Source organism: Anoplolepis gracilipes, chromosome 12 (assembly GCF_047496725.1).
Source record: "Anoplolepis gracilipes chromosome 12, ASM4749672v1, whole genome shotgun sequence".
Lineage (NCBI taxonomy): Eukaryota > Metazoa > Arthropoda > Insecta > Hymenoptera > Formicidae > Anoplolepis > Anoplolepis gracilipes.
Window position 1 is genome coordinate 11,428,354 of NC_132981.1, and position 16,428 is coordinate 11,444,781.

Here is a 16,428-nt window from a genome sequence, read left to right on the forward strand (position 1 = left end):
AGTCCGAACTTCCAACCGCGTGATTTCTATGTTTCCAAGATTTACACAGAGTAAGGGACTTTGGTGTGCCCTAAAATATGACCAAGTCTGTGAGATTGGTCGAAAAGTACGCAATCCCGCGCTCTCTTTCCCTCTCTTCCCTCTCTATCTCTTTCTCTCCCATCCTCTTCCGGCCGTCCGCTCGGCGACTATGGCTAACGTAATTCTAGAATCGGCCAAGCGTTTCCCCGCTATTTGCATAATCCCCACTGGATTGTACACTTGTTTACGTCTCACTCTATCTCTCTCACATACCTCACATTTACGATTTCCAACTGCTTCGAAATCGAGTTAAAACAGTGATTTGTGCAAATTTTTGATTCTCTTTTGATACTCTTAATATCGTGATAAACCTCCGTCTTGAAAATAATACAAGAATAAATTTTTTATTTTATTTATCTACAATTTTTTATAACATTTTTAATCCTATAAATACACGTTTTTTTTTTTTCTTCGCAATACCTATCACTCATCTTTATTCATGCTAATGTAAAAAGAGCAAAATGCTTACTGTGTACTTTTATTGTTTTTTTTTTTTAACAGGAATAAAAACCATCTTTATAGTATATATTTAAAATTATGTTACATTTTATACCAATATTATTTTTAATCGTTTCAAAATTGTGTTACATCTTATAGTAATATCATTCAGTTACTATATTCCAAACGAGATATTAATATCAGTATATAATAATATTATAGCAGTAAAGGAATGTATCGGATATTTTTAAAGAAAACTGTCACATCGTACTTCCAACTGAAACTCAGAAGACACGAAAAAGAATTCGAGATTTCAAGGAGAAAGTACAAAACTACCTGACAGTATTCAAGATCACGCCATCGAAGATGGTCGAAGGCCTCTCGAGTCGAATTCTCATGCAAAACGATGCTGATTGGCTGAATGAAGACGTTCACAGATAGATCTCGTGTCAATTAATATTAATAAAAGTCACACCGATCCTCATATATATGTATATGTATACGCGCACACACATACAGGCAGACAGATGGATATGGATCACGCTTGATCGTTCTCGGAGCGAATATGATCTCGCATGTATCATTTTTAATTCACCCGTCGAGCATAATAAATACGAAACCGATAATTTTTCGAGCGCAAGAGTACAGAAAAAAGTACGACAGCCTGCTGAACTCTCAATTCGATCGATAAGACAAAATAAGAACAATTGATGGTAATCGTCTAGCGACCTGAACAATTTTAGCGACATTGATCTATCTTTTACCTCTACTACCTGATAGTTTCTCCATTCTGGACATTAATTTTACAGTCCAATATTACAATAAACGCACGCTGTTAGGGTCAATTTTAATACATTCTTTTGGTTACGCACCGTTATCGCAGAAAATTACAGGTAAAATGTATGCCTAAATGGACGATATACCGGGTGTCCCAATCAATCCTCTGTGCGATTAACGTTTGTGATAATGCATTGATTTTTCTTCGACAAAATTTTTTTTTAAATTTCTCTTCAAAACTTTAGAAAGAGTAAAATTGCAGAATAACAAGATCTTATTTCGTCTCTCATTTTAAACTTTTAAGTTTAACTTTATTAAATTTTCACAACGCGAAAGGAATTAATCAAAGGTTAATCGCAAAGGTATTTAATGTCAATGAAAAATAAAAAACTTGTCTTGACAAATATACTTTCCCGTTATACTTTCGACGAAGAAATATCGACTACACATTGCGCAAAGATTTCACGTATGAAAAATGATCCGAGAGACGACCCTGCATGTGCTTTATATTTTCCGGTAGGATGCTACCGCGAAACACCGAGTCACGCGTATGAAGACAAAGACAACAAACAACCGGAATATCTTTCAAGGATTACGGGCGCGGATACAGCCGCATCTACGGGGGTAATAAAGCTGCAACACACATAGTACAAGAGACCCACCAGGGCCCCGAGAATCCTTCTTCTTCGTTACTCCTCGCTATACCGTGCGCGAGACTCCAAATCGTTTACGATGCTTTCCAGCAGTTCCAGGTTCCGGCTGCTGGAAGAAAGGCCGTTTCACTCGCCTTTACGACCTGGCACATCGTAACTTTTATCCAATTACCAATTTTGCCAATCGTCTCCTTCTCCTCCCCCCCACCCCCCTCCTCCCTCTTCCGCCAAAATTTCCACCCGTGAGTTACACGCTCGAGACGATCCAAATCGCTGCGACTTACAATTACCTTACTCGCGATACAGAAGAAATCGATAATGTGCTCGCAATTCCCATTTCTTCGACCGTCCCATTATGTGCGAACCTCCCGACCTCCCGACCTCTCCGATCTTCTAACCCTTTGTGTTTGAGACAGAATGAGATTCCACGAAGAAGTTTTCACGGAGAGAGACGTAAAATTTACCAACATTAGTGTTCAACATTTCCTATTAAAAACGCTTTAAAAATGCAATTTTTAATATCTTTAGAAAACAGTTCTTTATTCTATTCGTGCAGCACGATATCTTTCATACATTATTTGCGCGATACGACTTTCATGTAGAAGGGAAGGGACATGAAAGAATATTTTCAAGATATTACACAAGCAACTGAAACGGTCACCATATTATTAGTCGTATAACTCTGTTAGAAATCTAGAGAGAGATACCGAAATGTCACACTCGTGGCATTTTTCTAACTCTGATTTTATTACAACTATTTTATTTTTATTTATAAATATTAATTTTTATAAATAAACAGACTCTTTAATAACTTTACGCGGTGTATAATTTTTGCTTGAAAAATCATTTCTTACACATTTTTTCGCGACATTTGGAAAAAAATACTTGGCCACATATATATCAATTTACATATCATCTGTGTTACTAGTTAATCCTTATTCCGTACTGATGGATCATTTTTGTCTGTGATTTTTCTAACAACGTCATTTTCTCGAAAACAAAAATAATCATAAAATAATATATTTAAGTAAATTATTTTTCAAATTTATTATTTTAGTCTTTATGTAGAATGTTCAAAGAAGGTATATGTATTTTTTCAGATTTTTAAAAACACTTTTATACATATTAATAAACTTGGAAAGTACTATCGAAAATACGTTGACCCACCTGCACAGTTAGAAGGTGCCAAAAATAACAATATATGGAGTAAGGGTTAATTATATCGTAAAAAAAAAAATCTTAAGCTTCGATCATTTTCGTGAGACTCGCGCAGTTGGTTAGTTGAGAAAAGTCAGGAACATCTTACATCGCGTTGTAATTCACCGAGTTTGCCGCGACTCGCATCAATATGCCATGGCTCTGTCGGCAAACATCACGGGCATTAGGCGTGTCGGCTAAACTAATTCCGCGTTGGAGAATTTCAACGAGGAAAGACGAGACACACCTACAGCCGAGTAACTCCTTTCTTCGCTTCCCCTCGCAATAAGTCGCGCGTATCGCGTCACCTAATACGGCGGTAAACCATCTCGTTAAATCAAGAGAAACATCGAGAGCGCATCTCGAGAGGAACCCTCTGTTTACATAGTGCCTTTGTGCTCGTTTTCTACTTACTGGTAAACAAACGGCGACTGCGAATCAATTTCATCTCAATTCGCTCTCATTCATCGACTTTTTTATCAAGTCTATCAATGGATTCATTTAATTTTATGACACGTAAAAAAAAAAAAAAAAAAAAAAAAAAAAAAGATCTATGCGATCCGTCGATATTTTTATCCAACAATGAGCTGTTATACTGTATACGAGCTTGTCGCCTAAATCAACTTTTCATAGTTTTCTATTTGTAAATGACTTTTCTGTTTTTATCTCTTCTGTTTTCAATCTTTAATGAATGTTGAGTTAAATTTCTGCAATACCCAAATTAATTTTCAAATTTATTTGTCTCTTATTTGAATTTTCTGACTCTTTGTTTTTATAAGAGTGTGTAGCTCGAACTTAAACGCGCATACAACACTTTAATTATACATATATTTTTAAAAACGATCACAAATTATATGTAAAAAAAAAAAAAAAAGTTTATGGAAATTATATATTTCTACGTTGAAATAAAAATATTGTATAATTAAATTATTGTAAAAAAGTCTACAATAATTTTTTAATAACAAAAGAGGAATATATATATTGTGCAAAAGAGTTTTATTCGTAATATAAAATATTAATAAAAACCAATTCTTTGCAATCATATTTGAATGAACGAGCTTATTGTAATTCGAAAAAAAAAAAAATGTAAAATATATAGTTTTAAACATTCGATATCTATGACATTCAAATTTTATACCATTTTTGTAACAAATTTATAATTAACATAGTTTACAAGTATTTATAATTGTAATCTTTATAAATTTTATAATTTATCAAAAAGTAATGTAATAATATTTAAGTCAATTTTTTCCCTCAATTCTTGAAACAAACAGGTTGACGATTCGAGATCCGATTGCGGGGAAAAATTAGTAACTGCCGTTTGACGTTCATCGTCGTTCCTTCGAAATCGTGACGAGAAAATTTTTCGCCAAAACCTACATTTTTCTAGCGTCACGTGCGACCGAAACAACGTTATTCGCTCGAGTGCATCTTCTTTTAGCGTAAATCGCCTGGCGAGCAACTCTTTTTTTTTTTTTCTTTTTTTTATCTAGCTTGCATCCTAACAAGACTGATTTTTCTAGCAATTTTCCTACTTCTCTGCTCCCGTACATGTCGTTTACAAGATATGAGTCGCACATCTTGATTAATAAAATTGTAAGCGATTCAAACCAAAATCAGAAATAAATTGAAAGCGTGGAAGATGGTTATACAGTCGTTTAATGAAATTTATTATTATTATAATATGGGTTATTTTAAATCTGTGTGGTGTGTGGTAGGAAAATATCTAGGTTAAACGTTAACCCCGCATCGTATATGGTTACGTAAGCATTGCAAAGAGTCATTAACCGTACGCGGAAGTTTGCAGCTATTGCAATCGATTATCATTCGAAGATGTAAGTTACAATAATTGATATTCAAAATTAACGTAATGAAATTTTTTACTGGATGAACCAGAAAACATCCTTATTTACACCAATTAATTTCAATCAAGCTCTTAAAAATCATTTAAGTTTTGGAAACAACAGAAGCACAAATTTTCAGACTACTTTCTCGAATAATCTATATTTTTAGAGTATTTAAATAAATGAAAATTTAGATTCGTTAAATTAAATATTATGCTAAATATAAGATTAATTTTAAAAAATTGTCATCTAGTAAAAAAAAAAAAAAAAAATAAAATAATTAAATTAATTCACGTAATATGATTTGACATTATGAGATTATGTAATTATAAAGATATTTTGAATTGGGTAAAACAAAATATATTCCATTTGTATTTTTACTTTGCCCTACAAAAGAGTATTCTATATTTGTACCGTTTAATTACAGTGTAAAAATTGCAAAAGTTGCGTTATAAATATCGTAGTCAGTATCCAGATGAAACAAATTTCACTTATTGATTATTAATCTAGTAAAAGTCTGGCTAAATTTCCGATTGATTCGCGTTTCTTTCATTTCGCCTCTATTTGTTGTTCGACATTTTTATTTATCCGTTGAATAGACGGGATTGCTATTGTATTTACGAAAGTCGGAACACCGATGACGCTTCGGCGTGTTGTACATACACGATCAGGAAGGCGTCCATGGCGTTATACGCGTCCATGTTACTCTCACGAGAGCATGGTGCACGCAGTTAACACCGCCAGCTTCTTTACAGTACACGTTTTACCTTTCTTTCGTCTCAAACCCTAGTCGATCTAGCAACAATAGCGTGACCGCAAGCCCGCGAGAATACGTGGCTTCGTGGCTTCGTTTCAACGGTTCGTAAAATAAGTCGCAGAGCTGAGAGCTCAGAACGAGAGAGCTAGAGTTGCAGATCGCAGATCCCAGATCCCAGATCCCAGGTCCCAGGTCCCAGCCTAAGGCCCCGCTGTGAGAAACATCCCTTCCCTTTCCCCCCCCCCTCCTCCTCCCTCTCCTCGTGAGAGACACGTCCTTCGATGCACTAACACGCACGCGTGCTCTGCTCGCGCATGCGCGGTGAGCACGGATTTGAACACCGACGAAACACATCGACGCCGTCTTGTAACGAACGCGTATAACCTCGAGAAAGATATGCCTCACTCACCGAAAGTTCCGCAGAGTAGCAATTGGCAGGCGATGAAGGCAGGTAGCAGCGAGAGAAAAGGCCGCGATCTCGCCCCGGATCGTGCGATACATTTTCCCATCATCGTCGACAGTTTGTCCTTCTCCTCCGCCTTCCTTCGAAGAATCGTTCGGAGAAATCTTTGGACGTGGACGCGCGTATCACGCCGCGTCTATTGTCCTCTTCTTTGTGCCCGGTGTCCTTCTTTTTTTCGTCGGCCACGTCGCGCGCAATCAGTTTCAACGATCACTATACACCACCTGCACTCGCGCGTCTCATCGTGCTGTCCCCTCTAGGTATATTCTTTTTTTTTTTTTTTTTTTTTCCTTCTTTTTTTTTTCCTTTCGGAAAATCGGGTAAAACGAAACTAAACACACTCGGTCACACTCGCGTGGTATTCTATTCTCATGACGACGCGAACGTCCTCCGACGAACTCGCTGGCCGAATATGTCAAAGAAGACCGACACCGTGCAAACGCGCCTACTCGACTGAGGCCAGCTACAGCTACGGGAACGCGCTCGGCGCTCGTTTCCCTTCCCCCTCCCGTCTCCCGGCCGCTTGGAATCCTCCCCCTCCGCCCGTGCAACACCGTACCGCGCCGTGCGTACCCCCACTCACTTCACTCGATCGGCCTCGGCTCTCGCTCTCGGCTCTCGGCTGCTCCTCGCTCTATCCCTTCCCAACGGCACACAAACAGAGCTCGCCCCCACTATAGTCGATGCTACTTGTTGATCTTCGTTCAGGAACGCGCGACCACGCGTCGCGCCCGTTTCTTCTCCTGTCGACCTACAAAAAAATATCAAGTGCGATATTGTATATTTCTGTTTCCAAACAGCGTTCCAATTTATACAGCGTGTACATTATACGTCGTTACATTTTCAAGACGAATCTTGTGATCATTTTAAATGGGATTATTTTTACTTTCTTAATTCTTTAAAAATTCCCATTTTCTTGAAAGTTTCGATTAGGGTATTTTTGAGTTTTTTACATGTAGGATAATAAGAAAATTTCAATATGTAGAAATATATATATATATATATATATATATATATATATGACTACAGAAAAATGAGATCAATTCTTCCTTCTTCCCTTAAAGAGTTTGACAACAGTAGTCCGTTCATTTTTTCCACAAAAGACGACATATTTTAAAAGAAAAAAATGTTATTATTATCTCTAATAGTTAAAAAAAAGTTTTATTACGCGTTGTATAAAACGCATTTCCAAACATTTTTATGTGACTTGAAAATATTTTGCACAAGAGTAATCTATTTACATATATTCCAAACTGTATATGTGCAAAATATAAATCATGTATTATTGCACTTTAATAATTACACGAGCATATATGTAGCTTATCTCTTACGCATTGAAAATGAGAATAACATACACATCTCGTATTCTGCATATCGCTTGCAATTAAAATCCTCGTTTGCAATTTGTTAACACGTAATTATTCTAATAACAAAACATGAAAAATGTATCCATTGTAATAAGCAGCGCCCAAACATTACATAGACGCATCAAAATGTACATACCTATGTACTTTTGTACAATATAACTCGGATTGTTTCATACATTAACTTGTACAAGAGTGACGTATTACATCCCCTGATAACTACAAATTTTCTAATAAACGAAATAATTTTTCGAAAAAATTAATTATTATAAATGCGCATGTAATTTCTGTCAATTATCAAATTTATCATCTCATACACACACACACACACACACACACACACAGATTATTGTGATTTTTTCACAAGTATCATAAAGTATAGACTTTTCAATAAAGTATATACATTTTGAATTATGTATGTCATTTCTGGATAAAGATGACGCTTTAAATCATCATATTATTTTACACATGATTATACTGAATTGTTTTGCCACTCGCTGCAAATGAATTATTTGTATTCTTTTCTTACATTTTTTTATATTTACATACGCTATGATTGATGAATATTTAGTTCAGCTTACTTTGAATAAATTGAGAATAAATTCAACAATGCGCTTTTACGAATCTGTGGCAGTCTACTGACGAACCTTGATTTTATTTCATATGGAAAATACGCACGCCAGAGAACATGAAGTTTTCATAGATTGTGAAAATTATACTTTAAAGCGACATATATATCTCCAAAACCGTAAATGATCCCCACATAACTCAAACCGCACATGACTTGGAAGAGCGCATAATATACGTACATATATGCAAATCAATGTAACTCGTGCGAGAGATGTGAATGATTATCCATTTATCTTATTTTATTCATAAATGTTTTATACGTTAATTCAATTATTATTATTAATATTAGAGGAACAATTATTCAACATTATTCGCGCAGGCCAATTCGTGATATTCGTATCCAACCGTCGTATATTCCGGAATCTCAATTACAATCCGACCCCTTACATGAAAAGCAATATATACTGAAGATTCAACAGTCGTTGTAATTTGTGTGAGGCTTGATGTACAGAAATATATATATATATATATATATATATATATATATATATATATAATATACATATATATGTTATGCAAATTATATATTAAACATAGAATTGCAAGAGATATGCAAATATACAATTGTAAACAGAGGCTAAGTTTAATCGAAACGGTTAGTGAGTAAATGTGATATATTTTCCCATAATAAATATAATAATACTCAATTATATATAATAATGTATAACAAGAATGATATTATAATAATTATTAAATGAATAATATGTTTAATCTTGATTTGAAAAAGCGTGTGATATAATATTTTTGAAAAAATGCTTATTACATATCGGTTACTTTATATATTATATCAATTTACTCCATATACATGCATAATTACTTAAAACCATTTCAAATTTTACAAATGGATATCCCTAGTCCAACATTAATTGTGATGTCATAGGTCTCTCTCTCTCTCTCTCTCTCTCTCTCTCTCTCTCTCTCTCTCTCTCACACCCGCACATTTACCTACCAAACACGTACCACAAATACATACTACGCACACGTCTAATCTAAAGGAGCGGTTAATCCAACCATGGAAAATTGTCTTTGATTTGACTGGAAAGGTTGACGTGTACGTTCATTAATAATACGCAACATAGTGCTCGCTGCTACAGACCCGGAAACAGACATTGTTGCGAGAATAGATGCGCTGCTAATGACTCGGCCGACCATAGTCGTTTGTTGTCGCATGCAGTGCACGTTTATTCGCAACCAATTACCGTAATTATCGCGGTTTTCTATCAGATTAGAGGTTCGTCCGGCACTTTCGTTTCTTCCTTTCTCGTTTTTCACCCGGTTCGCGCGGAGGACCGAAAGAGCGAAAGAGCGAAAGAGCGAAAGAGCGAAAGACCAAAATACGGAGAATGCGCAGTTGACCCTTTGGACATTCTGCAAAATTCAATTCCGCGCGTTTCCTCGCGAGTCTCGCTGTACCAGCGTCCTTGCAATTAAACTTCTCAACAATCCGTTCGCGATCAATTAGAAGAACCGACGAAGACCGATTTAAGCGAATAATTTTCTCGAACGAAGATTGTTTACGGCGAAAATAACGAAATTAGATTTTGTCGCTCTCCGTCGTGTCTTCTTCTAAGAATTACGTCCTTTAATACGAGTGGGCGGACAGACCAAGCTGCTACAATGTCAGATTATGCAATTGACCCTTGCGGTTGTCTCGAATCTCAGAGCCGTGGTTATTTGAATCTCTTTGGGCATTGTCTAATTGAGTCTCTCAGCCCCCTAAATCGGATTCATTAAAAGCGACGATCACTGTGAGAATTCCCTAGGACCAAGTCCCTCTGTGACCCAATTGATAAGACAGATTATCCGGTAACAAATATATATATGTATACAATAAATAAAATTTAGTTAGTCGAGCGTAAATACAAGTGTGTTAAATAAATTATATAATTAAATCGATGCAATCAAATTTATTTTAGAGCGCTCGACTATTAATCGATGACAAACTAACTGGCTCGTAACGGTATTTCGGCAATGTCGAAAATTCCGCGAAGCATATTAATCATCATTATAACAACAAAACTCGTGTGTGTGTGTTGTTAGTTTGCAGCTTTTAATAATCGCAGCACTGGTACGGCTGTATACATACAATACTCAGCTCGTTGATCGCACGTGTCGCGTTTAATTATTCTTTACGAGGACACTTGCTTTCATTCGATATGGCTCATTGTTTCACATCTTTCGCGCATTTATTGTATGTACAACATCAATGTAAAGAACGATCGATAACGCATGAATTATATTGTTGCAACCTGATAAAGGAACTGCGAAACGAAAATAAATATTCTCAATATTTATACAATACTCGGTATAATATTTCTAGCATATATAACAGACTTTTCTCTTAACGCACGAGAATAATAATATATCACGTGAATAAATATGAATATCTTGTGACTTTGTTTCACAATCAAATATATATATCACGCGATAAAGGGATTTTATTAGATAAGGAAATTAAACGCTATTTTATCTTGTGAAATGCTTTTAAGAAATTTCTTCTTTTAAGGATATGTGTTTACTTGTTGTGTAGTGAGATCGCGTATAGTTTTAACACAAAAGTAATCTTTTCCTACATGGTTAGGATATAACATCTTTTTTTTTTTAAGAGTGGTATAAAAACTGTCCCTCTCTCTCATTTTCTCTCATACAATTAGTGATTGGAGAGATTAGTTTCAAGTAGAAATTTCGTCATTTATATCAACGCGAAAAGTTGTCTGATTTTTTTTAACAGCCAAACTGCGTTGTGAGCCAGAAAACTTTTGAAATGTTCTCTCAATGATAAAAGAGGTGCACATTTTAGGAGAATTAGCGGATTACGCACACTGCATACGAAACGTAACTTTTCCGTCGAGCGGCAAGTAATAGCCTTGAATTTCACGTTAAATAGAACGTGCACGGTGCAACGAGTTATAATACATCGTTTTCGCGCCTGTTAATTGCCGCGTTCTCATGGAATTATAATTAATTTCATTTAACTATCCGTTAAATCATCGTCGCGCATACGAATATGAAGAGAAATGCGTCACAACACCCATATCGAAATTATTTCAAGCGGAAAACGGCTTACACCTGTGTAATCAAAAGAGAAAAGGAAACAAAAAAAATATATATACAGTTATGTCGAAGGACAGGCTGCCAGGCGGACAACAATTTTCGATACATACTAACGTTTGTTGCACGAACCACTTGTGCAGCAATTGTCCCAGTTGCTCGTCAGGTACTGGAGAAGCTTTTTGTCAATTTCACGTACACCGGCGTTACATTTACACTCGTCATCAATGTGCCGCGAATTCAACAAACAATCAAACATTTCAAAAATATATTTCATTTTCCGTCAAATGAATTAATAATCGATCTTTGTGCCGCTTACGTAATGCATTTAACGATTTCGATCGTGCTTGATAAATTTTATAATTTGTTTTCATTTTTTCACGATTTTTCACGATTAATAATTCAATGTGCTCTCAATGACATTATAATAACAAATGATTATAAAAAATCTTTTTTTCCTTAGTTTTAGTTGTATTAAAAATGATCAATAATTTAAAGAGAAAGAAAGAAAGAGAGAGAGAGAGAGAGGGAGAGATAAATTATATTATTATGCAAATTTAAAATATGAGATTTGCACAAGATTTTTGTAGAAATGTCGAAAGCCATTACATGTACGTCGGAATTCTAACATTTAATATATTGTAATTTGCATAGGATTACTATAATGCATAAGTAATGCGAATGTAATTTGTTAATCGCGATGCTGAAGAGAATCGAAATATTCCACGAATTTCTCTCGATCGACAGTACCTGTACGTGTGTATGTATGCATGTATGGATGATGCCGCAGGCGCATTCATTGTAACATTGACGTGAAATTGCAGTTCATATCTCAATGCCCTCACGTAAATATGTAACAAAGTATAATCTCATGCTTGTGATATTTGCTTAACATATTTGTTATTTATTTTTCAACACGTTCTCATTATAATCAAATTTTATTGGCCTTGATTGTAATAATAGCACTTACATTTTACAATGCTATCATTTTCAAACGATAAAATCTATACTGTGAAATGCACAGATAACAATTTACACTTTTCATAAAAATAATCAAATGGCATTTCATTACAATTAAATACTCTTCTCTTCCATTCTTTTACGACACTAATGTTTTCGCTATTTGTTATACGATAATTGAACATAAAAGAGGAAAGCTTTCTGTATATAATTTCATGACGTTTATATATATATATATATATATATATATATATAAACATGACACACACTGTAAAACTGTACTACTATAGTATATGTAAAACATATATTTAAAACAAATTTATTGCTGATAAAAACACACATGTATTAAAGTTGAGAAATCCTCCCCAAGTTTAATAATCCTCCTTATAAAAATGGGGACAATCATATTATACATAATTGCACTTTATCAGATAAACTTACAATTTTTAATATCGAATAGTAACAGAATTGAGTTAATAGTATATATGTATTATATATTATTAACTCAATTCCGTATAATAAATATGCCATTTCAAATGTCAACTATTTTAGTACTAAGATAATTATTTTGTTTACAAAAGTAATATTATCAGAAAATGAGTAACTAATATACATATAATACATATACATATATTATTAACTGAATTTCTGATAACATTATTTTTGTAAAACAATTTCCTTAGTACGTTTGACATTTGAAAAGACATACTTATTATACGGATATTCGCACATCATCATCTAGATTGTAAAGGAAAGACGGAGATCCTTAGATATGAATTAGCGTATTGAGTGATCAAGCACAATTTATGATATAGCTGCGCCATATATAGGGATACATTTTAATGTTCATAATAACGTTTACACAACACATAATTCACATGTTATTATAATATACATCGAAAACGATATTACATCGATTGATATAAAAATCATAATCTATATATTATTGCGTATACATAGTTGTATATATATATATATATATATATATATATATATATATATATATATATATATATATATACACATACAATATACATCGTGCATCGCACTCTCCCGCTTATCAGATCGTGGTGTTACATTTGCTATAAATAATCATACAGTATACAACATCGTAACCATAAATAACAATTTGCGTTGTTTATCGTTGCAACATCTCACAGCGCAGCACATTTTGTAACACGTAGACGAAGAAACGATTTAAAGCTGATGCCGTAACGTTATCTTGACGAAATCGCATGTAACGTAAACGAGTCTCTATTCCTGATACATACATCGCAGCTCGCGCAAATTCTGCTTAAAGAAGTGAATTTCGGTATATCGCGAGTATGTTTCATTAAATGTTGCCATCGATTCATCAAATTCGTCGGTCAGATAGTTTTAAATAGAGATAACAGATAACGCTACGTCGAGTCGAGCCGAGCCGAGCCGAGCCACGATTCGCGGTTCGGTTCGATTCGATAGCTGTGTTCAGGCACAGAAATCAATAACGCCACAATCGAATTAAGGGAAAGCCTTTTCGATGCGCTGCTACCGATCGAAAGGAATAATTGACGCGAATATTAAGATTGGTCATCAAGTCGGCCTCGATAATAAGCCGCGCCTTTTTATGCCGCGCGAATGATAAAGTATAATCCCCGCGAGAGAGAGAGAGAAAGAGAGAGAGAGAGAGAGAGAGAGAGAGAGAGAGAGAGAGAGAGAGAGAGAGAGAGAGAGAGAGAGAGAGAGAGAGAGAGAGAGAGAGAGAGAGAGAGAGAGAGAGAGAGAGAGAGAGAGAGAGAGAGAGAGAGAGAGAGAGAGAGAGAGAGAGAGAATGTGTTCACCCATTACTGGCAGAAAAGAAATTAGAAAGATAATAGCGTATGCCATCGCGACAGTAATAAAATTCCCATAGCGTTCCGCTATTGCTTTTTTTTTTTTCATTTTGGAATTCTTTATAAATGATGTTTATGTAAAAAATGCGAACGTGTAGCGTCACGCGTCGCAATATCAATCTACTCATCTACGTGTCTCTATTTCAACCAACGTGTCTAGCACGTGCGTGATCAAATTAATTGGAAATTTATCTAGACAATATAAACGAAAGTCGACGATATGTGAACGATATTATTTACGGATCTCTCATAAAATAGGTCGCCGTACGGCAATATAGATGATATATTAGCTAGGTGCAACAATACATCATCGTACATAATTGCAATTTCCTTTATCATGTTCTTGCCAATTTCTATTTTTTTTTTTTTTTTAATTTTCTATTGTTCGACAAAATTGCAGAAAAGGGTAATCGCGTTTTAATCGAAGATAATGCAAGTTATGTCAAACTATGACATACACTTACGCGATATATACTTAACAAAGTAATACGTTTAATACACAATATGATAATAAAACACATGTAAATTACAAAAAAAAAATTACTCGAAAACAGTTAAATTTGTGACAACTGCTAAAATATTTACAAAGATTAAAACAATAATTAATAAAAAAATAATATTGATACATCGCATTCTTCTAGGATATGTGTAGCGGTTCTTTTCATACTATAATTGCACGCTATAATGTTCATTATAATAATTTCCTAATGACGCTTCAACCACTATAACGACTGCACGAATTACGACATCGAAAAACAGGCGGTCAGGCTATTCAAGTCGTAATGCATTTTCTGGCAGTAGAGTCCGGCGGATGGCACGGCCGAGCGTTTCGTTGCCGTAAATTACATTCGGAAGCGGTTCCGGACCTATTTTGATTTGCATATGGGGACCGCAATGTGCCATCGAATGGTCCGCAAGCACTATTTGCCGCAGTGCACAATTCGCCGACACCGTGCTAACTAATCGCGAAAGCGCTTGTCTGTGTTCGCATATCATTATTTTAATACTACATGTGCACGAAACAGAGATCTTAATGGAATCTATTCCAATTTTAAATTTCCGATTAGAAAAAAAAAAAAAAAGAAAAAAAAAAACACAAAAAAACGTGCTCGATCGAAACATGTCAATTTGGGTGGACAGCACGATGCGTCGCGGTATCGTGATCGCGCATCGTACGCGTCGATCATCGATGAAACGCCGTTGACGTATAAATCCTGCACGCTTATCTTTCCATTTTCCGCGCAAGCACAGAGGCAAGTTAAATAGATGTGCCATTGTTCACCACGATGTGACCTCCGTGATAAATTCGCGAGTTTAGTTAAACTTTTTGTCACTATCGTGCTCTTTTCTACACAATCAAACTTATTTCAAGAATATAAAACGTTCACATCTACCTTTTTTTTTTTTTTCTAGAATATTACGTTTATTAACATACAGTATCGGACAAAATGTGACGTTTAAAATAAAAATATAGATATTCCAGCATAATCCTTGAAACACAAGCTGTTTATAGTGAATAATATACGGGATAAATATCGGTAAATTATTGTTAACCATTTATTACAACTGCTGAATGTGTTTGAAAATTTTTCATTAATTCATAACGCAGAGTTTCTCTAATTGTAAACGTATTATCAAAGCGAATATTTAAATGAAAAATATTTAAATTGGAAATATTTCGAATAGATAGCGAACGATAGAGTAATGCGAACAAAAAGAAAAAAAAAATAATAAAAGCGAATTGTATAAGCAAAATTATAAATGTTTGCTCGATGAAAACTCAAGTTGAAGTAACCCGATCGTATAGTGCCACAACGCGAATATCAGACTCAGTCTCTCGAGGGATACACACACGCACACGCACACGCACCCCCCCCCCCCCACACACACACACACACTATTTCTATCCCTTCAGCATATGTATCCACATCGAGAGCGCAGTGTCCCCAATCCGGGGTGCATAGGTAAGCGCTTTCAGTTAAACAACTTTCCAAATTAGACCAGCGGGCAAGTTAGTTGTAGGGGGAAGAACCGGGCTAATGAGACACGGCTAAACTCAGCATGACCAATCCCATAATTATAGACTGTAATTGACTATAGTTCGACACTCGTTGTGCTTCGTGCATACCTATGAGATCATCTCGGACATAGCTCGGCACAAGTCCGTTCTCGTATCTCTGTGACGTTTGTGTTTGTTTTCCTTTTCCTAAGCCGTGCCGCATGAAGGACATATATCGATAACGTAACTTTGTTCCCAAAGGAATTATATGTACGTATATCGACAATGTATAACTTTGCTATCTCCATCTGCTAAAACTTTTTAGCTTCATATTTTAGCGATT

The 16,428-nt window shown here is 35.2% G+C and overlaps 1 protein-coding gene across 2 annotated transcripts in view; it reads right to left on the reverse strand.

Annotated features, from left to right (window-relative positions):
* Positions 1 to 6,736, reverse strand: part of Shg (cadherin EGF LAG seven-pass G-type receptor shotgun) — a 120,797-nt gene extending 114,061 nt beyond the window's left edge. For both annotated transcript variants that reach the window (XM_072903913.1, XM_072903911.1), the window contains exon 1: positions 6,157 to 6,736. In XM_072903913.1, the coding sequence (XP_072760014.1) occupies positions 6,157 to 6,259 (103 nt within the window). In that variant the 5' untranslated portion in view covers positions 6,260 to 6,736. The remainder of the gene's footprint in view (positions 1 to 6,156) is intronic.
* Between the last annotated feature and the right edge of the window lie 9,692 nt (positions 6,737 to 16,428).